General features: G+C 43.8%; 1 protein-coding gene across 1 annotated transcript in view; it reads left to right on the top strand.

Moving 5' to 3' along the window:
- csmd2 (CUB and Sushi multiple domains 2) overlaps positions 1 to 23,914 on the top strand; it is a 217,242-nt gene that overhangs the window by 186,658 nt on the left and 6,670 nt on the right. Inside the window, 21 exon segments of the mRNA XM_063899890.1 lie at positions 1,159 to 1,347; positions 3,221 to 3,406; positions 3,503 to 3,697; positions 3,961 to 4,134; positions 4,227 to 4,397; positions 5,071 to 5,244; positions 8,538 to 8,726; positions 8,950 to 9,069; positions 9,072 to 9,122; positions 9,803 to 9,985; positions 12,550 to 12,726; positions 14,915 to 15,094; positions 15,283 to 15,456; positions 15,653 to 15,826; positions 17,822 to 17,895; positions 18,492 to 18,603; positions 18,759 to 18,938; positions 20,238 to 20,303; positions 20,598 to 20,759; positions 21,663 to 21,775; positions 22,388 to 22,475. Coding sequence (XP_063755960.1) covers positions 1,159 to 1,347; positions 3,221 to 3,406; positions 3,503 to 3,697; positions 3,961 to 4,134; positions 4,227 to 4,397; positions 5,071 to 5,244; positions 8,538 to 8,726; positions 8,950 to 9,069; positions 9,072 to 9,122; positions 9,803 to 9,985; positions 12,550 to 12,726; positions 14,915 to 15,094; positions 15,283 to 15,456; positions 15,653 to 15,826; positions 17,822 to 17,895; positions 18,492 to 18,603; positions 18,759 to 18,938; positions 20,238 to 20,303; positions 20,598 to 20,759; positions 21,663 to 21,775; positions 22,388 to 22,475 — 3,132 coding nt within the window.

Below are 23,914 nucleotides of genomic sequence, written 5' to 3'. Positions count from 1 at the left end.
TCCATTCAACCGACTTACTGACTTTCTTTCCAGCCATTTCCTTATGCTCACAAGTCCCTCCCTCATCTGTACTCTTCCTCCCACTTTCTCCTCCTCTCTAGTATCTATTCCTTTCCAGTCACCTGCCAGTGTAGATCTTATTCCCTCTGAGCTGCAGGGCTGATTGCAGAGAGACAAGCTGTGTACTATAACAGGCAGAGAGAGAGAGAGAGGAGAATGAGTTAGACACGGAGAGAAGGGAAGAATTGAACTCGAGGGTGGCTCAGGAAGCGGCAGTCTCTCTGACTGTCAGGAGGAGGCCTTGCCAGAGAACATATAGAAGCTCATGTGGTGTGATAAATATCATTGGATTTAAACACGGGCTTGGTGGCTGTTCTTTTCCTTACATTATGAAGCCATGAAGAGCATTAATGAGAATCCACCTTTGATGATTGTGAAATTAACAAGTGTTTCAACCTCAAATGCTATACCTCACAGAATGTGCAAAGCCTTGACTGCTGTGTGACATCAGAAACCACAGTGAACCACAGCACAGCATTTTTCCATCTAACATCTGTTCAATGCCACACAATGTTATGAAACGTCCCAGATTGTCTCTGTCCTCGGAACAACTTGTGTGAGACAGCAACATCTCATAAATGCTTAATAAATATAAGAGCTCTGACATGGCTTTATGTCTATTAGCATGTGTCTTATGACTGTTAGCCTCAGAATGCCTTCAGTCTTTCGGATCCATAGACCTGTTGATGGCATCATTCAGTATGATGAATGGTTATTGCAGCCTCCAATTTAAGCAACAAACAACAGCAGATACTTCCTTCCTGTTATTATGTATTCATCACTTTTATGATGCTCCTCTGCTGTTGCTGACAAGCTCCTGTTTTGCTTTGCAGAACATTATTTTCCTTAATCAATTTTCCTTGTCTCCAGTCTGCAGTTTTTGCCTTAAAGAGATTGCATTGTAGCACTTGCGATCCTCCTTTACCGTACCAAGCGTGGAAGACAGATGCAACACACATCCGGGGAGCATTAATCCTTCACCTCCTCAAAAACAACGTGCATCAGCTTGCATCATTATTGTTTTTGTACGCTTGTTGCGCTCAATTTGATCAGTATTGGTGTTTATATCTCCACCTATTTGTTTGTTTGTTTTTACAGCCGCCTACTGCAGCCCTCCGATAAACCCTGTGAACGGCACAGTGCACAGTCTGACGGGCACCAAGCTGGGCAGCACCCTGCGCTTCAGCTGTGATCAAGGCTTCCGGCTTATTGGACAGAGCAGTGCCACATGCACCCGCTCTGCTCAGGGGATCCACCAGTGGAACGCACCAGTGCCTCTTTGCCAAGGTGAGGGTTTAATCATTTCCAGAGCAGGAAGAGGTACTCAGAATCTTGTACTGAAGTAAGAGTAGAGCTACCAGAGTGTAGAAATACACTCCTGCATGCAGCTACTTTTAATGACGTCGTATGCTGCAGGGTCGTTTGTGAATGTTATCCAGGTGCAACTAAAGTCTGATTTAAGTTGTCATTATATTTTTCATCATTAATCCAAATCTGACAAGTAACTAAAGTTATTAAATACATGTAGTGGAGTAAAAGTTCACGATATACCACTTATTTAACACCACCGCTCATAGCAGCAGGTTAGGTTAGGACAGGGATTCCCAAAGTGTGGGGGTGTGCGAGCTGCCACCAGGGGGTGCGCGAGATGAAACGTAATGGTGGTCTGGTGTAAAAATATTGGTGTTGTTTTTTAAGTGGGATTTTTCCATAGGCTACAATAAAAAAACAGGAACCATAAACATTTCCTTTGTAATCCCTTTTATTTTAAGTCAAAAAACTATCATTTATTAGTTTTTGATAGAAACGCTGTCTTCTTCTACGTTTCACTGTAGGCTAGGATATATGCACGCCAACTTGTTTCATTCATTCTTTCAAATATGATTAACTGGCTGAAATCAGGGAAACTGTCAAGTGGAACGTCTCACAACAAAGTTATTTATATGGCGATAAAACAAAGCTTTGTTGCGTTTTGTTTTTTTTTGCGTTTTTTTGGGGGGTGCGTCAACCCGGTTGGGACGTAGAAGGGGGTGCGCCGCAAAATAAGTTTGGGAACCGCTGGGTTAGGAGATTGTTAATAGAAACATGGATAAAGAAATAAAGAACATCGTCAACTAATTAAGGTGAGACAAATTCAATTGGTACAATCAGATAGGCAGGGTCACTTCAAATGGCCAATGGAAATTGACCGAAACAAGATCTTTGATTAATTAAGTTACATTTCGTCAATGTTATCAATTCAACTGAGCTCATCCAGTATATAGGTGATCAAATTAAAAACTGTGCAGAGAAAACACAATTGTATCATTCCTAGCTTTACTGGCGAGCTGAGTTCAAGAAGACCTTTCCTCTTGCCATTTAATTTTGTAAGTCGAAGTCGTTCTGATTTAAGATGATTGAAAAAGCCATCACTGATTCCATTTGCATTGGATCAGAGTGTGATTCCAGCTGACAGTGCCATCACCAGCAGCCCCTCAGCCTTAGGCGTGCTTCAAGGGAGCTCACTTCACCCCTCCTGAGAAACGCTTTGAAGATAACATTGCATCAGATTAATGATATTTGGTTTACCTGAGCTGAGTTGTTTGATATGTCAGTCTCAAGGGTTTTCGCCACAGGTATGTGCTTGTCACTGTGCAGTTTGTTTTTCAGTGATGGAATGAAACTTTGCACTGGGACTGATACAACGGTGATGCACATACATATAGTCAACGCTTTTAAGATTATCTTCTTTAATTTAGCTTACAAAATGTTACTTTAGATTTTAAGACTGTGACGCGGTTGCATCCTTTTTGATCTCCAATCTCACTGAATCCTCTAAATGACTGGATTTTCTCTGAATCACAAAGCATAGAATCTATTTTCGGAGTCTAGTTTCCAGATTTATTAATAGTATTAGCTCAAGCGAGAGCAGAGGCAGCAGGGCAGCCATTCATTGCCTGGTCAAGTCTGCACCTGGTGTAATCTCCATAAGAAATGCACATTCTCTCTCTGGAGCCTATTGTTTACTCTTGTGCAGATGGCAGCCCGAGCTAATGTTTACTGCACATCAATGCCTGCTTCAGCGCTTTGTTTATACAGGAAGCCTATTTTGAGCTTGGCTCGGCATAAAAATATAGTTATTAAGTGATACTTTCATTCTAAAAAACACTACTTCCCATAGTGATGTCCTGTGGAATGCCAGTCCCTCCGATAAACGGCAGTATCGTGGGCCAGGACTTCTCTCTAGGAGCCAGGGCCACGTACCAGTGTAATCCCGGATTCCGCCTGGCTGGGCCGGTCACCTCCTCAGTGTCATGTCAGGAGTCTGGGAGGTGGAGCCCCATCGAGGCTCCGCCCAGATGTATCCGTAAGTATTTCTCCTACTGTCAGTTTATTCAGTTGCAGCACGAAACACAAATAGATATTTATGTTCAACACTTTTGTTGGTCCTGTGACCTTCCAGCGGTGACCTGCCCCGACATCGGTCACTCTGCTGTGGAACATGGGAGATGGAGGCTGATCTATGGCACTCAAAACCAATATGACGCGATCATGATGCTCATATGTGACCCTGGATATTACTACAGGGGTCAAAGGGTCATCCGCTGCCAGGCCAACAGCACCTGGAACTACCCTGATCCACGTCCAGTCTGCGATAGTAAGTGTAGTCTGCACATCACATGGTCTGATGTGAGTTAAATCATAAAGAAAAAAAGGAAAACGAGTAATTTGTCAAGCATGTAAGTAATTGCATCCACATGTCTGATATTCCACTGTGATATTAAGACATGAACACAACCAAACACAAACAAATGTTCTAACTAAAACCAGATTAAATCCCATTTTCCAAACAAAGCACATTTGTTTATTGTAGATTATATTTAAACCATGCGTAACTCTTCATTTTGATTTGCATTGCAGTCATCTCCTGCGGGGACCTTGGGACTCCACCAAATGGCAACAAGATAGGAACCCTGACTGTGTATGGAGCGACTGCCATCTTCTCCTGCAACACAGCATACACCTTGGTGGGCTCTCGGGTGCGAGAGTGTATGTCCAACGGGCTTTGGAGTGGATCACAGGTCCAGTGTCTAGGTGAGCTCTTCAGCACCCCATGATTGTAACTTCATGAATTTTGTGATTTAATTCCAAACGTCTTTGATTGACCTTGAGTCTTTCGTCCACAGCCGGTCATTGTGGCACCCCGGAGCCCATAGTGAACGGACAGATCATCGGGGAGAACTATAACTTTCGAGGCAGCGTCGTGTACCACTGTAATCCAGGATTTCGTCTCATCGGGGTGTCGGTGCGAATCTGTGAATCTCACAACTGGTCTGGACTCACTCCTGTCTGTGTCCGTAAGTATCAGAAAACACTTAGTAACTATTCAAACTACAGATATGATAAGGTATTAGGTATTGTGTATGTCAGGCCTCTAGCTGCTCTGAGTGGGAATCCAGACTTTTATTTTATACTCGGAAAACCATCTGGATCAAAAAACAAATCTCAATACAAAATAATTGCCAATTCTGTCTGAGTTTAATAGTGTTGCTAATAGATCAATAATGAATGGAGACATATATTACCTAGGGATGCTCTTATCAGGCCGTTAGCAACTGCACATTTAGTGTGATTAGACCTGAGACATCTGCTACTGATCACCAATTAATTCCTGTTATTGAATCATTTTTTTTAAAGAAGCTTCTTCTCGAGCTCCTGCATAAAAATCATTATAAAACCCACCTGTGCCTCGTGTCTTGAGTTTTACCGTGACATTTTTAAAGATGGGGTAATTATCACAAAATGACACTCTGTATTTCTCTTTAATACAGCTAAATTTGCAAGATTATTTTAATGGAGGCCCGTGGCAAAAAATTAGATGTGCAGCTGCAGTGGCGCCTGTCGCTGTAGAGTTTGGATCATTACTCAGCATCTACATTCAGCGATGTGTCTGTTTTGTTGTGGCATTGGCTTATTAATCTCGTGTTTAGTATTAAACCCAGAAAATACTGTTCCCTTTGACTCTCCCAGCCATCACATGCGGTCATCCTGGCAACCCTACTTTCGGATTGACCCAAGGAGCCCAGTTCAACTTAAATGACGCTGTGCGCTTTGTCTGCAACACCGGATACGTTCTGCAAGGTGCTGTCAAATCTAGCTGCCAGTCCAATGGGCAGTGGAGCAACGCCCTCCCAAAGTGTAAAAGTAAGTGTCCAGTACATGCACAAGCTAATCCGTCTATATGTATCAGAACCTCATGCCTACAAATGAATGGATGGCATGAGAAATGCAAGAACCAGCACACATGGACGCCTCAAATGTAGCTTTTTTTCTAAGCAAAAGGTATGAGTAAAGGTTTGTGATGCATGATCATAGCACAGCAACTGAAGCCAGTCCTTCATTTGTTTATATTGATGCGTGTCCTGTGAATGATTCTAGTGCTAAATAAGCCACGGACACCAACTGTGTGAATCGTTTATACGTACTTGCCCAGAGGGGTACGGTTTGGTGCTTTCATCCATTTTTCTAGTTAGGTATTAAATTACCTATTGTATTGTGCTAGGTCATATCTTCTGTGACCATACATGACCCCAATCATAGAGAGAGCGTTGAAGAAGCGCAAAGACGTCCCCGGGAGGGAGAAATAGTTTAAACGATGCATATTAGGGGGAAATTGAAATGAATAGCAGAAGAGAAGCCTAGATTATTTAATCACCTCGCTCTTAACCGCTTGGGCCTGTGAGGTTTGGGATAATATTTACATTTGAAGTTATTTCCTTCTTTCCCGTGCTATCTCTGTGGCACCCTCTGGCTCACCTGTCCATCAGGGAAACAAACTCGGTCATTAACCATGCAGACACAGCCAAAAACAATCACAGGATCCTTGAGCTGGTGTGACAGACAGCAGCCTTTGGAGACCGGCATCCCGGCTTTTTGCTCGGAATAAGAAGTACCCTGCGCTGCGTGCGAGCCATGCAAGGACTCTTAATTTGGCAGTGTTTTTGCAAAAAGCCATGTATCACCGGTACCCACGTCTGTCTCTAAATCCCCGCTAACTGAGGGCTTTGTGACAGCCACAGAAAGGGCCCGCTCGCAAGGTCGGGCCCTGAATGTGACAAGGCAGCGACAGAATCAGTGACGGATTGACTTGTGAGTTTGTTTTTAAATGAGCAGAGAAAGGACATGGCCTTATTTTTTAGACATTCATGAAGGGATGAGGGGGTCGTGAGTCCCACAGGAACCCTTTTTTCAGTTGTTAAAAAGAGGGAGAAGTACATTTAGCTGCCGCATGAATAGGCAGGCGAGATTTTCTCCCAGACATACGCCTTAAATCTCTCCGCTCGAGTGGTGACATCATATTAGCATTGGCCTTGTTTCCATGCAGATGATGACTCTGAGAGGCTTTTCGTATGTGTGTGTGTGGGGGGGGGGGGGGGGGGGTGCGCGTGCGCGTATTATCCTCACTGTTGATGTGGAGACATAAGAAGCTTAGGGATCCTTTTGTCAATCAGATTTATCACCCTAATTACAGCATTCTAGACATATTTGGTGAGATGCGCACTGCTTTCTGCCATGTACTTCATCCTGTGACACTACAAGTGCTGGGATCAGCTTCAACCATCTCACCTTAGTTTAGCCTGACTATCAGCTTTTCCTTCAGAGCTAAAGAGGAGTGGATAACGAAGGCAGGTAAGGAAGGGGAAGGATTCACTCAGACAAAGTAAATGATTCCCACTGTCCAGATTTTAACTACAGCCCTATAGGCTCCATCAGTAATGCAGGGAACCGTCTTCTGTCCCCCCCTAATCATCACCAATTTGATTCACAGCAGCAGAGCTTACAACGCCGCCTTCTTTGGATGACTCGTGTGTTTATTTGTCAGCGATAAAAGGCAAGAAAAAAAACACACTCTGACACACCACTTATAGGGCCGCTTCTGGCAGGAGGCCAAGAGGAGGATAGGGTTACCGGGGTCTCCACTTCTGAGTGGAACAGAGATGAATTACCTCAGCGCTCCCCCCCCCCTCTCACTTTCATTCTTCTTTTCCTTTCATCCTTTCACTTCCTCTCTGCCTGCCCCGGGCCACGCACAGCAATGTACCAGGAGGTCAGTCGTTTCAGATGACTGTTGGATCGCTTTTCAGCCTGTGGTGCCCGCGCACATTTATTCAAAGCTCAATTCAGAAGCTTGGAAAGTCTCGTACAGAAGCAGATTGACTGCTTAAAAAACACTTTGTGGTGTTATTATGCAGTAAGTTGTAAACGATGGCACCACGGGCCAGCGTTCAACAGTAAGGTAGATATTATAATAGGTGTTTGGGGGTGATTTAGCTTTGCTGGCCAGCTTGAGAGCTTAAAAAATGAGCAAGCTTTTAGGGGCATTAGCATACAATGGGTTTTTTTTTCGGAGGTGGCAAAGGCACTCTCATGGGGCAAGACTGGCACTGCAAACTGGGCCATAACGGCTGCATGGATATTATTTTAGAAGCCATTACTAGTTTTGGCATCACAGTACACACTTGTGTTCCACAGTATAGTCTAGACAGCAACTGTTCCACACAGACTTTGTTCAGGTTTTGGTTTGTGTCTTGTATCCGAGACTCTCAAGATGGATCGGTACTGGTAGCAGTCGTAGCCGCCATTCTGTCATGAATTTTAATACATTCTGCACCATAAGGGCCTCTTCCTCTCTAACTCTGTCCCTTGCTCCTCATCCATCCCTCATTCTCCCCTTCCCTAACTCTCTCCATCTGGTGCTAAACTGACATGGTGCCTCTTCTCCTGTGTGCTCCCCATCCATCACCATCTCTGCACCACGGCGGCCAGCAGGAGACCGACTCTAATGAAGCAAATGTTTATTTCCGGAGTGTGCCTCCTACTTCATTTGGATTGGGCTGGATAAATGGATCCTGGTAGTACTAGATGAGGAAAGGAATGGACAGAGAGCAAAAACTCTGCTTTCAAAATGTTTCCTGTGTGTAAGAGAGTGTTATAGCGTCAGAAAAACCCAAGAAACATCGATCTCGCCTATAACTTTTAACATATAATCATCGTTAAATCATGTGTTTGAAGTTTAAATACTAACATAGGAGATAGAATAGATAGATAAAAGAATCGAGGATGAAACCCTCTTTATTGTCACATACATGCACACAGCAGAGCACACACAGTGAAATTAGTCCTCTGCATTTAACCCATCCTAGTGCTAGGAGCAGTGGGCAGCTAACGTGCAGCGCCCGGGGAGCAATTTGGAGGGGGGATTGGAGGTGTCTGAGGCCTTGCTTAAGGGCACCACAGCAGGGCCTAGGAGGTGAACTGGGACCTCGCCAAGTAGCAGTCCACTTTCCATATTTCAAGTCTGTTTGGGGACTTGAACCGGCGACCTTACGATTCCCAGTCCAAGCCCCTACCGACCGACTGAGCCACTGCTGGATACAATATGTCATTGATAATCCGGCTTCTTTCCGCTCTTCCCCCGACTGCATCCGTTTCCCCAGTTGTGAACTGCACAGAGCCGGGTCACGTGGACAACAGCATCAGGCAGATACTGGCGAGCGGGCCGCACCGCTACAGCTTCCAGACCGCTGTGTCGTACCGATGTAACCCCGGCTACTACCTGCTGGGCACCAGCTCCATCTCCTGTCAGGGGGACGGCACTTGGGACCGCTCTCTGCCGAAGTGCCTGTGTGAGTACCTCTGGGGTTGGTTGTGGAGCAGCCTCAAGTTGTGTAAGAAGATAATGCTAAAACTGTGTAAACTACCCAGATAACACCAACTCCACCTATGTTTGATACTATGAAATGTACAAACACAAATCCAAACAGTATTTCTCTCTAGAACTTCCCTTCAAAAAAGTCAATGCGTTTACCATGTGGCTAACTGTCTCGTCTCTCTGCTCTGATTGGACAGTGGTGCTGTGTGACCGCCCCAGCATGCCTCCCTACGCCCAGATCTCAGGCGACCGCCGGACAGTGGGCTCAGTCATCCGCTACACCTGCATCGGCCAGCGAAGCGTCGTCGGCAACACAACGCGATGTGCCAGCTGGACGGCCAATGGAGCGGCTCCCCGCCACACTGCTCCGGTACGGAAAACTACTCCCAGATTGACCGTCTGCTGTTTGCAAAGACACAACTAAAAATAACCCTATTTTGTGAAAGCCTTCAAACTTAATCTAAGCACATTTCATTTGAAACTATGTGCTGCTGAAGCACATTTTCTCCTCCTCTTGCTCGCTGCTCACTCATAATACCTGATTAATTCAGGTGTAATATCCCCACCCAGTCACAGTGATGCCCTCATAATGCCAGGTTCAGCAAATAAAGACTTTGGGTGGCAGCTGTTAGCAGGTAATGAGCGAAGTAGGTGGACCAAAGATGGAGCTGCCTCTCCGATCCATAGGCTTCAAGGACAAAGAGCTGTCCTCTATAAAACCGCTTTAATCTGCTCATATTAGACTGAAGAACAGGGACACCCCCCTCGGCTCGGTTATGAAGCCCTATATAGACAGTGGCCCCGATACTTTCTCTCCTTACAGTGAATCGCCTAATATGAGAAAAACAATGGGGGTATAATTTTTAACTTGGGGGGGGGGGGGGGGGGCAGTATTACACTGTTTGAAGGTTTTAAAATATCATTAAAAAAAACACTTTCTGCAATCCTGTAAAAAAGTACACACTGTTTATAATCTAGATGTGAGTAAGTCTTAAAAATATGAGCAATGTTTTTGCTACATGATAACATTTCTATTTTGTTATTTTCCAGGCGATTCGGCCGGGCTGTGCGGAGATCCGGGCATTCCCGTGCACGGGATCCGTCTGGGAGAAGACTTCACGGTGGGCAGTGCTGTCCGCTTTAGCTGTGAGCCGGGCTATCTGCTGAAAGGCTCGCCAGAGAGGACGTGCCTCAAAAATGGGACCTGGCTCGGCACCCAACCTGAGTGTCATGGTAAGAGTGTTCACAGTCTGTGTTTTTCTTTTTTGTCAAGCATGGACTGGTACAAGGGGATGGTGGGCCCAAGTCTCAGAATCAGGGTTCAAAAAGTTGCATGCTCTTATGCTAGGAAGAGACTCTGGGCAACTGACTGGTTTCCGGATGATAAATATGGATTTCAACCTCGTCTCCTCACCTCTTCCTCCTCACATTGATAATGAGGCTGCCTATAATCTGCAGGTGCTTCCTGTTCTTGGTAGCTGTGGGAATATTAAGTACTGACATCTGTGTTCCTGGCTCTACGTCCTTACAAAACCGAAGTAGGATTTGTACGCACACATGGTTGTCAGTGAACGACATTCACATTAAGTGTTGGAGTACAACCTTTAAGGCAAAAGGTTAAGCATCCTTGCTATCAAGGAAAAGCTTTGAGTCAAACAGCTGCTTCTTTGCATTCAGTTGATCTGAACTCCCTCTCCAATGTACTGTGAGAGCATTCTGCTCACATCCAACTGGAGACCCCTGAGCAGACCCAGAAGACTTTGAAGGGATTACATATCCCATATGGCCTGGGAATGCCTTGGGATTCCTTAAGAGGAGCTGGAGGAGATGCTGTGGCTGGGCAAAGTCATGAATGAGCTACTGATTTAGTTGCAATCACTGGAGCCTAAACCTGGATAACTGTTGTAGAACTAAACGATGGAAGACTTCTTCGAAGCAGTAATGAATGAACACAATGTCTGACCGTTTAGTAACGCATCAAGATGCCTGGTGGTTGAGTTATGAGTTTGCAGTAACTTGACTTTAACTAATGTTCACTGAGCTTCTAATGAACCATAGGCATGATTAGAACATCTGCCTCTCATTTCCAGTCAGTAACCGGTATACATTTCAGTCTCTCGTTTTTCGCTCTTCTTTCTTTGTGTGTCCTTTCATTCCTCCAAAGTTTACTTACACTAAATCCTCCTCAGAATGTCTTCTAAAAACCTTTCTTTGCATGGATTTGTATTCAGGGAGTAATATGTGTGTATGTGGTTATTTTGCTGATCAGTATTGATATTTCATCATCTCTACATGTTAGTGTCTTACTCAACAAATCCTATCAGTGGATCACATATTTCAAGCTGTATGATGTGGCTAATACTGTAGCGCCTGATTGTGTAATTAGATTATGCCTTAAATGAGACACAAATCTGCATGTTTGTTTGAATTTACAAAAATGTAAAACAGTGATTGAGCAAAAGAGGATGTGCGAAATAACAGTGGAGGTTTTGATCAAACAACAAAAGGTTTATATTATTATTACTTATTTATTTTTGCAACATCGCCTCCAGTCTGCTGCTGACTCCTGCAGTGCTAAATGTGTAGGGAGTGTGCGTCCGATCGATAGTGGTCTAAAGGGCTGACACGATCCATTATTATTGCAGGGGAAGGACAGACATTACGAACGGTGAAAAAACTATAAAGTGCACATCTTTTTTTTACTGTCAAACATCTTTCATGCAGCAGCAATTTCCAACTTTTTTACACATCTCATAGCGACAATAAAATAAAAAAAACACCCACAATCTTGCTGTGTTCCACCTTCAAGAGAGCAGGTTTATCTCCAGTTATATTGTATTTATTTTTTCCTGCCCTTGCTTACAATCCTCACACACAACACCTCTCTCTCCCATGCATCACGCTGTCTTACTCCCTCTCTGGTGTGTGGGTTGCCTGCTAGCCGAGGTTCCCCACCTGTTCTCGGTTGGCACCGACTTCAAGGGCCAGGCCACATCTGGTCATTACGGGAGGGTGAAGCCCACGGGGCTCTGAGGGCCCGGGGCAAGCTGGAAACTGTAATGAACAGAACCCTCGCTGGCGGCTGGACAGACACCAGGGGACTTTGTGAGCAAAGGATGTGCCCATCAAAGCAGAGCTACTTATGGAATAGGGCACCGGGGAAGACGAAGGGGAAGACGAAGGGGAAGACGAGGTGGCGGTAGAGTGTGTCCATGAAGAATAGAAGGGAAGGGAAAACCAACACACTCATGAAGGATTAAAAAAATAATGTATTTAGAAACCAAGCTGCATTTGGTTAGATTTAAAGAATACATTTTGTGGATCTCAATACAAAGAACCACGTCAACGAGTAGAGGATCTTTTTTGGAGAACTAAACCTTTGTAAATCCCTATGAAAGATTCCAGTTGGAGGTTAATTGCCTTCTGGTAATCACTGAGAGGTGACCTATAAAGAATACTTTCGCTGGTAAATTGCTACTAAATTCCTTGGCTTATGAGCATACCTCTTCTAAAATATGAATCAAAAGTTTGAAGTCGGTAGGTGGATAGGTTAAAAAGAGAGATTAGTGAATGGAGAAATTGATTAAAATGAGAAAAGATTCACAAGTGTATAGTTGTTCATCTGTTGGTCTTTACTATTCCAAAAATGTTGAGATGAGGTTGCATCTGATCTTATCCAACACACCCCTTTCTCTTCTGAGAAAATCACACACACACAACTACTGCGACCTGGATTGGTCCGTAAATGAATAATACCTAATCCTCTGCTGCCCTCTTTTTTTCCATCTTGTCTTCAGTGATCTCCTGTGGAAACCCGGGAACTCCAAGGAACGCTCAGATCCTGATCCACGATGGCCTAACCTTTTCCAAATCCATTGCCTACTCCTGCAGGGAAGGCTACTACTCCACCGGCCTGCTCACCCGACACTGCACTGTTAACGGGACCTGGACCGGCAACACGCCCGAGTGCTCCGGTAATTAAACGCTCCTCCAGAGAACGACCAAAGTGTATCTACAGTTTGTATAGTTGGAAAACGTATCTTTTGTCCTCATGGAAGTAGAAGTTCATGCTCCAGTTGAGGCTTTTCGGGTTTCCTGCTCATTTGTACTGTAACACTAGTTCTCAATTTGATGAATGATTGTGAAATCAGTGGGAAACATATCCAGACCTTTCATAGGATGTGAGTACAGGTAGTAGGTCGTATGATGCAGGGAATGCTGGAAAATATGAAAGAAATTCTAATCCCTTAACCGTAGATTTTTTTTTTGTGTAACTCATGTGTATCTCTGGCTCAGTCAGAAGAAATTGATTTGAGGCCGGTTCCACTCGATTGACACAGGCCTGACTGACAGACTTTATCAACATGTCTCACAAAAGGCACACAGGTGCTGTACAGAGCGGAGAGACCCCGGCAAATAGAGGTCACCAAGAGAAGCAGTGTCCTCTGAATGGGGAAGATAAACCCTAAGCAGCACATTTATGGATTTCAATGCACTGTAATCCATCCAGGAGTGAAAGGCTACATGTTGGCGCACTTTGGTAGCACACCTTCAGTGAGGAAAGGATGTGTGAATAGGACCACTCTGGGCTCAGGGATTTCTTCTGGTCTGATTTAAATTGTATCCTAAAAGAGGATTTACCTCACTACCTGACATGGGGGGAATAGTGCTATTTGGTACAGACTTACTTGCTTGTGCATCCCTTTCAAAGAATCGCTTGATGAGGTCATAAATGCCCCCAAAAATGTCATTTTAATATTAAAAATCTATTTTGACAGAGTTAAATATTGTTTGCAATTTAAGTGATGCTCATAATTATGACAAATATATATTTGTATACATTTTCTGAATTGTATTGCTTTCATTTCCAATGGGTTCACATAGTGCCACTGTTGTTTCAATGAGGAAATGTTTGTTCTGAATGGTCAGAGAGTCTGTATGTCGGCTACAAAGCTCATTACAGAATAATTAAAGGAGCTGAACTATCATACTCCTGCGAAATGTGAGAAAATATGTGTGTTAATCCCATAGGCATTAAAACACCTTTATATATTGAACATTTAAAAAGCCATAAATGTGCAAAAAGTTGTGCATTAGGGTAAAAAATACTAGAAACCTATTATAACAAAGCAGTGAGTGGCACTTTCTCTAGGAAGTCTAAGAACATTGTTATGCAAAAGGGGGATTCATCTCTGTATCTCAGCCCTGTAGGTATTGCTACAGGACACACGGTCCTAGAAAGATATTATGGCTCCAGGCGACACAGTCCTACCGGCCCGATGGGAAATCTAAGTGCTTGCTCATTGAAGGAGAGATGATACACCTCAGAAAGGCCCGGTTTGCTCACCCTACTGGGGATTATTCTATGAATCGTGGCCACATGCATTTAACAATTCCTTTCCGTCCCACTGCAACATACCACAAGTTGTCCTTCTTTGCCCTGGATTGTCTTTCTTAGTCATATACTGTACAGCCCAGCCCGGCTATGACGCTGCTGAGTCACACAGTGGAATTTTCTCTGTTGCTTCTCAATCACACTGTTTTCCCTGCAGGATATTAAAGTATAATCAAGGAGAATTGTGGCTCGTTTTGATGCTTATGGGAGCCACAGTAGAGGGATACCCATCAGAGAGTTAGTCTCTGTGTACCCTGAAAGCTCTAAACTGGAGAAAAATCAAAGTGCACAGATCCTTCATGTAAAAGATTGAAGTCACTCTGTCAGTGATATCATTTGAAGCAAAGATGCATCGTCAGTAATATTTGTAAGCATATACAAAGGATGAATATATTCTCCAAAAGGGTCTGTAATTACATAAAGTGCTAATTACCTGTAAAGACATGTGTTGTCTTTTAGATTGTTAAGTTTTGTGTGTGAGTTAAAGTGCCTGTGTTATAAAACAGTTCATTAACTCTGAGCGCCTCTTTAAATACTTTGTTTACTTGCTGCTTTGTCAATCTAACTGTATGATAATAATCTTCTTCTTTACATATCACAATCAAATGTACACTAAATCATCAGATCATTTAGCTCAGAGTTATAGAGCAACTAACTTTTCTCTTTCTTGACCTAAACAAACCTCCACTTGTTCTCTGTCCTTATGTCCCACACTGTCTGTCTGCTTTCATTTGTTCTTACTTTATTACCCTGTGTTGCTCCTGCAGTAATACACTGTGGTGATCCTGGGGTGCCAGCCAACGGGGTGAGGCTGGGTAATGATTTTATCTACAACCACACAGTCAGCTACCAGTGTTCTCCTGGCTTCAACATGGACGCTGACCGGGCCTCGACTCTTAAGTGCACCAAGGACCGCACCTGGAACGGCACCAAACCTCTCTGTAAAGGTAAAGCTGTGTGGAATTATGTAAAGGACAATGACGAACAAAAGTGATGTAGTTCCGAAATCTCTCAAATGAATGTGATAGATTGTGTTGTTTATCTAGGCACTACACGTTTACACACTTGGTCTGGAAAGCATCACATAATTTAAACCAGTATACAGAATCCATAATGTCTCTGTGTCTCCTTGCAGCGATCGTATGTGGTCCAGCTCCGATCATCCCTAACGGGCAGGTTGTCGGAACCGACTTCGTCTGGGGCTCCAGCATCAGCTACTCCTGCAACCAAGGTTACCAGCTGTCCCTGCCCACCGTGTTAACATGCCAGGGCAACGGCAACTGGAGTGGAGAGAAACCCCAGTGCTTCCGTAAGTGGCAACACGCTGGAACACCCAATTATATCATACGGATAATTGATGTCTGACTTTTCCTTTACCCAAGCATGTCCATTATGTATGTCCCATGTGGGACATTTCACCCGCTTGGAATATGTTGGATTTAAATGCAACGTGGTTACTGGGTCACCTCTCCTTTCCCATCTTCCGTTCTTCTTTATCTGCGCAGCTGTGTTCTGTGGCGACCCGGGGATGCCAGCCCAGGGGAGGAGGGAGGACCGAGGATTCACCTACCTCTCCTCCGTCTCCTTCTCCTGCTACCCTCCCCTCGTCCTTGTGGGCTCCACCAGGAGATATTGTCAGTATGACGGCACCTGGAGTGGCACACAACCCTCTTGCATAGGTAAGCCTCTTTTTTGATCTTAAGAGGTCCTATTATACTTTTAAGGGTTTTTTTGGTTGTTGTACATGTACAAGATTCAAATCCCAAAGTTCCCCCTGCCTGAAACCCCTCGATTAGAATCCTTTGTTGACTTGCATGACGTCATGACTTCACCATGTAACACTTGCGCTTCTATTGGCCAGTGCTCCAACACATTGTATGTGATAGGTGGTTACCCAACAGAGTCAGCCAGCTAACCAATCAGAGCAGACTGGGCTCTGGTTTCAGACAGAGGGTGAAAAGAGGTGCTGCGGCACAGGCAGGATGAGGAAAATAAAGAGCTTTCTGAACATTAAAGCATGGAAACATGTCCCAGAAGAGGCACAAAATTCAAACGTGAACCGCAAATGAGCATGATAGTGCTCCTTTAAGGTAGAGTCTGACATGTTGCTAATGATGGAACACAGCACTTTGATGTAGAAATCAAAGCAGTGACTAACAGGCAGGGCTACACTGGTTGTTGGCAACAGTGTGCATGGCCTGGGGCCTTGTTCTTTAACCAAGGCACAGAACATGAAGCATTATGTGCCTTCACTTTTTATATAACACTGCAAAATGAGTATCAGTGTGAGAGAAGCATCCTATTGGCTGGCTTGTGTTCTGCCTCCTCATGTTCTCCCTTGTAGTCCTGATTACCTTTCGCAATCAAGGACTAATTCATGCAAAAGCCATTTAAACCAGCTGACAAGCTGTATTGATTCTGTTCTTTCCCATTCTGATCTGTGTAATTAATTAACCCAGCCAAGAAGATTTACTCCTCCTCTTTTAGAATACTTTTGGATGAAAACATGTGAGAAACTGTAGTTCTGGCACCAGCACATTTGACCAAATTTAGAACATACAAGTGCTCATTTGAAATATGAAATCAATTTGTCTCCAGTTCATTTCCCTTTATTAAACATATTGAGGCTGCTCTTGTGACCCAAGCATGAGGACAACTGTGCTAACTTGTGTGACCTGCATGTAAGCAGAACTTGCAAAACATCTTTATGTAACAGGCAGTATCAAACTTTTATTTTGCCCATGTCATCAGAAAATATTGTTTTGCTGCTGCAGTAAACATCCCCCGAGCAATAAACCTTCCTAAAAAAGGAATAGCACTACCGGTGACTTACAAGGTATGAATTTGGATGCTGTAGTAAGAAGCACTCAAGGAAATCACACTCTGTTGTCAGAAGCAAATTGCCCATGAAGTAATAAGTATTGTTCCAGCCCCTTTGGATCACTGTGGTATTGAAAGGGATGAGAAATATGCACATATGCCAAACATTTGACCTTAGAAGAGTTAGTTCAACATCACTTCATTATGGCAAAAAAAAAAAGCCCCCATTAAACTCCAATAACCGTGCATCATTTATCAGTCAGTGCGTTTAGCCTTTCACCATCGTGCCTGGCATGGATGGGTCAACTGAGATGTAGTGGTTATGTAATAAATGTAAGGGAATCTGAATGTTACGGCACGTTTAGTTGCTGTAAATGTACTCGTATGGTCTCTTGTGGTTTTTTGTTCCACCTTGAGATTTGACAATGGCTCAAATAGACCTCTTGAATGAGTTGGAACTCATAGGAGACGAATTGATGTGAATTTTCTCCCCGGCCCATTGCAGGTGTCTTTACCCACTGTAGGCTGCAATAAATGGTCTGATAACAGCTATCATGGTGTGTTTGGATGGCCTGAGCACGGATAAAGGGTTCAGTTCAATAAAAACTTTTCCAGGAATGGTCTGTGAGTGTATGTCTTAAATACTAAGAGTGAAAGTGTGTGTGCGAGCTGCATGGCTGTCCTTCACTGCTACACACATTCATTCATTGAATCATCTGTGAAAAAAAGGTCTTCCCGCGCTGTACAAAGCAATCACCGTTATACATCTACGTATTTGTCGTAGATTTATTAAAAGGTGGCATACTTTTCCTTTGAGTGGAGTTAATGAGAATGGCTGTTTTTTTGTGTTTCAGATCCCACTCACACTACCTGTGGAGACCCTGGCACTCCTCTCTTTGGAAATCAGAACAACTCTCAAGGCTACCAGGTGTGAACAACATGATCTTAGTGAATTGAATAATAGTGTTTTGAAAAGAAAAACCATTTTGAGCTTTTTATTTATTATTTATTCGCCACATTGTGGACCTTAATGTTGAATAAAAGACTACCTTAGTGTCACTGCTAGGAGAAAACTATCCTTATTCTTGACATAGTAAAACTGTGACAGTCAGTGGCAGATCAGAACTATTTACAGGTTCTGGTATGTTGTACAGATGGCAGCAACCTGCATTCATTAAAGTAAATCTGCTATATCTTAACCAAAAGTCAATAGGTTATGAGTGACATGTCAAAAAGGATAGTGAATAAATGGCCATTACAACTTCTTGAAAAGTCGACAACCAAAAACAAACAAGACAAAAAGCAGAAGCAAATCCTAGCACGTGTTAATATATATATTTAAAATGTTAATAACATTTTCTTATCACATTTTTGGATTAGCAACCCCCCCCTAAAAGTTGTTTTCACCAATCAATTACACTGCGTCTTCTTTTTGAAGAATCCTCTTGCTGTTATGTGTTATACAACATGTCTGCTCCTGGTCTGGTCTCACATTCTCACCTGCTCACTTGTGTCCTCTTCCAGATCGGCAGCACTGTATTCTTCAACTGCAGAAAGGGCTACTTACTGCAGGGCTCCATCTCTCGCACTTGTCTGCCCATCCTCACTTGGAGTGGTTATCAACCTGAGTGCATTGGTAAGTACGCAGTCTGCCTATATTTAAAAAATATATAATGTCTTCTGTTATCTGTTGCTCCTCTTCTCATTCTACCTTTCATCTACTCGTCCTAACTTAACCTGTTCCTCTATCTATTCCTCCCTTTAACCCTTCTCTCCTTTCTTTTTCTGCAGCCCACCACTGCAGCCAGCCGGAGATGACGGCCCAGTCTGATGTGAAAGCCATTGAGCTGCCGTCCCTTGGCTACACGCTGATCTATACATGTCAGCCCGGCTTCTACTTGGCCGGAGGATCAGAGCATAGGACCTGCAGGTCCGATGGGAGCTGGACAGGGAAACAGCCTCTCTGCACAGGTATAAACATATATACAATACATCCCTGAGGAAACATGGGGGTGTAATGCACCCTTTTTGTTACATTTCTACACAAACACACTCATGGATACATTCACAGGCCCTTATAAGACCACAGTCTTTCCCACACAGATGTAATAAACACTTACAACATGTCAGCCCACATTTTGCAGTGCAGTCTCCATTGAACCCACTGGGGTCTGTACTGCTCAGAACTCAGCAGTGACTCAGGGTGGGAAATTGGGGATTGAGCTAATGTTGATAAATAGCTGTGTTAACACTTGCTATTTCTCAGACACATGCCAGGGTAGGATGGCCCATCTATCACAAAATGGCAGAGCATGGAATTACACACACATACACACTGACTCAGAGACACACACACACACACGTGCTTTGAAACATTAACAAGGGTGAAGAACCTGATTAGGCCAATGCATCCCATTGATTAGGTTAGCAGAAGTACCTCCTATAAATGACCAGGCAGCGTTAACAAGATCTCGAAGACAAATAGACTGCCATTAAGACACCCCCGACCATTGGCCTAAATACATATAGGAAAAAAATAGAGTCATCGACCCACAATTATCGAGGTTAGACAAATGCTAATAGCTTAAAGAGAAAGACGTACTCAGGGGAGGCATCCGTGTGGTGGACAATATGCCGAGCCGTGGCTGAGATATAGGGGGTGCTGGGTATTTTTAAGGCCGTGCCATTAAGACTGAAGGAAAGAAAGAGAACCGGCCTTACCACATACAGGATTTTAACAGCGCCTGTGGGTGCAGTGATGGAGGGAATCTCACAAGAGTGGCAGGTGATAAAGTACACAACGGAGGGAGTGTGTTTGTGTCGGTTTGCATTCATCCAAAGTGATGTTTATGCTCATAAACCACCATCAGTATACCTGTCTTTGTTTGCAGTTGCATTAAAACCCTCCTCGCTGTGTTTGTCTGCGTGGGTGTCTGTTTACTACTGCGGTGCAGTCCTGTGGCCCCGTTTGAGCAGTAAGGCATTATTAAAGTGCTTCCCCTTGAAGCTGTGAAACTGTGTCTCTGCCTCAGACGAAGCCCCACAGGGACCACCCGGGCTGCTCTCTGACGCTCGAGTCAAGTCCTGTCGCAGGCAGCCCTCACTCTGTCCACCGCAGGCGTTATTAGTCATGGAGCCGGACAGAATGTGCTGATAGTGACATCCTCCTAACTTAATTATAATAGGGCTGTTAAAAAAAGACTTTACTGACCTAGGCCTACTCTGTACCTGTTTACAGGATAAACCTGTTCATTGTGTTGTGCTCCTCAGCTGATGATCGCCCAAGTGGTAGGAGCCCAGTGGGGACAGTGCAGGAGCCACCCTCAAAACTACCAGGTAAGACTTCTTCACCAGCTGTATTCCTATTTGTTTCAAATTGTGTCTATATTTAGTTTTTTCTTTGACACTCTGTGGCACTGAAGATGTTTTAGGTTTCACTTCTGTTAAGTAGATGGGGAATGATCATCAAAACAAGTTTCACAGGATTCACTGTCACCTCTGCTAACTCTGTTACCTTTGTTCACTGACTCTGTTAAGCCTGAAGGTAAACAATCCAAAGTCACCTGGCACCAGGCTATTTTGTTCACTGAAATATCATTTTCTTTGCCGTCTCTGTCTTGTCTCGTTTAGTCCCTGTTGGTGTCTTCGCTAAGAACTCTCTCTGGAGGGGCTCCTATGAGTACCTGGGGAAGAAGCAGCCAGCTATGCTCAGCATCACTGCCTTCGAGCCCTTCAGCAACCGGGTTAACGGGACGCTCATCGACCACAGCGGAGTGGAACTCAAACTGGCTGGTTCGTACTCCAAAAGCAGAAATCACTGTCAAGACGTTCAACACACACACACGACTTCAACCTCATACCAGAGACCCACTGGTTTTTATCCAAACGGACATTGTCAGATAAATTCAAATAATGACAAGGAGCAGGAAAACAGTGCGGGCTCAACATGGATTAAATCAGTGCAGCAGTAACTGAACAGCAGAACTGTTGTTGTATTTCCTTGGAGCATAATCACCGTGCAGCTGTGGTCGTTATGACACAAATTTGCATCCGGAACGGCTCGGACACTTCACTCCTTTGTACCTGGGCGCTGTCCATGTGTAGTAAACAGTGACGCTTTTTACAGCTACAAAAATCCACACTCTTCAGTGAAGTGATGTTGGTGATTCAGATCTAACAGTTATTGTTGTTTTTGCACAATAAACAAATGACATTGCATGATACAGAATGAATCATCACATTTAGAAATTCCCCAGATACTATTATCACTAGAATGGTCTCATTCTGGTCCAGAAACATAGACCACATCATGAGCCACACTGTGACACTAAGTAGCACTAGTTAAGCTAATAGACAAGGGGAATAAGTCCTTTTTAAAAGTGATTATTGTTTATTTACTCACTCTCCATAGGTCATTGAGTGGAGCCCTTATTTACATTCAGATGTTTCCGTGCTGTGATGGCATTTAGATGCTTATATTGCTGCAGCAGTTGTCCTTAAGACTGAGATCTTCTGTCGTAGATAACAAAAAGCGGCTGCTAGACAGTGGAAACACAACACGATAAGGAAAGGTGATGCTGTGATCAGAGGATGTATCAGATTTAGTTTAAATCCCTGTACGTTTGTAGCTTTATCACATAATCCTTTTGAGTTGTTGTATTTGTGGTTCTGACTGCTAACCCTTTCTTCCTGTAGGAACGTATAAGAAGGAGGAGGCTCAGCTGCTGCTGCAGGTCCACCAGATCAGAGGCCCTGTGGAAATCTTTGTCAACAAGTTTAAAATCGACAACTGGGCCCTCGACGGACATGTAAGTGCAAGTCCCGGGTCGGGTTCAATACAGCACCTCTCTTTGTAACGGCAGAGATGTCACATCACACAAACACACACACACACCTTTTATTGTGAAATATGCACAAGCACACATACACACTAACCTTGTCACTCGGGGGAGATGGAGGGCCCACCAAGAGTTTTCTCTTTAATTAAAATGTCAGTTAAATCATTGCCTGGTAATCAGGACTCGACAGACCCCCTCCACTCCTCTCTCCCCCTTTATCCCCCCACCGCAGCCACTTCTGATATAATTAAAAAAGCAGGTCACAGTAAATGTGCGTGTCCCCTTGTGTGGGTTTCTATGCGTGTTTTTCACAGGCCTCGCAGCATCGAGTGTTTACGTTCTAGAGGAATACTGCTTCTGTGTAACATGCTGGTGGGAGTCGCAGCGCGGCTGAGCGTATTTGTGTTTGCGCTCTTGAGCAGAAAAACGTCATATTAAATGTCAGCCGTAAGAGCGCCTCTCAGCTCCTTTGACATGATATTTCATTTCTGCGTGCACCAGCTGCTGACACTTTGATGACTCTCCTTTGTAAAGCCTGGATGTGACACATAAAGTGTCTGTCTTCCATTCCTCTCTCCCTAGGTGTCCTACATCTCTTCATCCAACTCCTTTGTGTACCAGGGATTTGTCAAAGGAAAAGGCTTTGGCCAATTTGGTCTCCAGCGACTGGGTGAGTGAGCCGTCCACTTGGATATAGAAACATCTGTGACCCAGCGGTCTCTTTGGGGACGACTTTGCGTCCGTTTTTTTTCCTTGATAGATTTGTATCCGTGTAATCTTTCACCTACACCGGGCATGGCGTCTGTAAGCCTTGCTGCAAGTGCTTTTATAACATCAATATGTTCCTTTACAGACACATGAAAAGACTCATGGCCAATGTGGCTTTAAACTCAGCACTCATCGCGATGCAGAGACAGTTCAAACACACGATGAATAGTCAGAGAATGACTTCCTAACACACTACACCCACACTCGACACAGCTACAGGAAAGTTGTGTCCTGTAGTTTGTAGCTAGTGCATCATTGACGTGGGAGTTTTTGCCATATCAACCAATGCCACATCTTGCAGATTGTATATCGTAAACATGATCCTTTCTTTGCTGTGTGTCATCCTTTAGTCCCCCTTCAGAGACCTCAGCCATGCTGTCTTACTGTAGATATAGAAAATGTTTTCAAAAGACTGCTGCCAAACTAATATCCGCTTCATGTTTGTGACATATTAACCCAACACATATGATCCTCCTCGCTACAGTTTGTATACAGCCACTGCTTAGTCCTTGACTCCATGGATCTGAATGGTGCTGCAGAGAAACATGTTTCTGTATGCCACTAACACATGTAAAGTTCTTAACATATTGACGTGTGTTTGATTTGGTGAACTTCTTTAAAGACGGTTTTAATAAGTGTTGAAAACGGATGAAGGCTTTCCTTTAGTTTCTATGTATTTGATGTTTGCCACTTCACAACGTTAGTATTCTGCTGCCGACCGCTGTTACGATCCAGAGCCACCGTTTGTTTCCACGCAGACAACATATTAATTGCTGTTTCCTTTTTGTTCTCCATGTATGTCATACTTCATCAGCCTTCAGTGGTCTCTGCTGTAATTAGAAAATGTAGTTTTTCATTTAGACGTGACAGTTTACCATTCACTAAGTCTCTGTGTGTTCACATTGGGATGGTACACATCAAATGTCATGTTTGTGTGACGTACAGAAAGTTACTTCTTTAGGTTTATTTTAGTTATGCAGAGCGTGCTCATGATGCTGCTTGTGCTTTTTCTTTCCTTTTGGTTAATACTGGTGAGGGGGACAGGTTTCACAGGAATGCAGCAGAAACTCCATATTATATGTAAAGCAGACTGAAGTTAAGAAGGTGCAAAAACAGCTCATATAGGGATGGAATTGGTGTTACACAAAGATCAAGCGTGTTTGTGATTGATGAAAGTGTGTGTGTGTGTGTGTGTTTGTGTTTAAGTGTGTATGGACAAAACGTGCATGGCGTCTGGGTTAGACATACTGGAAATAATTCTTCTCAATTTGTCAAGATTTTCTTTCTTTTTTTAACTGGTGGTGGTGTAAAAGCGAGTGTGTTTCACTTGCGTGAGTGTGT

Source organism: Eleginops maclovinus, chromosome 13, assembly GCF_036324505.1.
Source record: "Eleginops maclovinus isolate JMC-PN-2008 ecotype Puerto Natales chromosome 13, JC_Emac_rtc_rv5, whole genome shotgun sequence".
NCBI lineage: Eukaryota > Metazoa > Chordata > Actinopteri > Perciformes > Eleginopidae > Eleginops > Eleginops maclovinus.
Note: the sequence above shows the minus strand (reverse complement) of the source record. Positions and strands in the feature narration are given on the sequence as shown.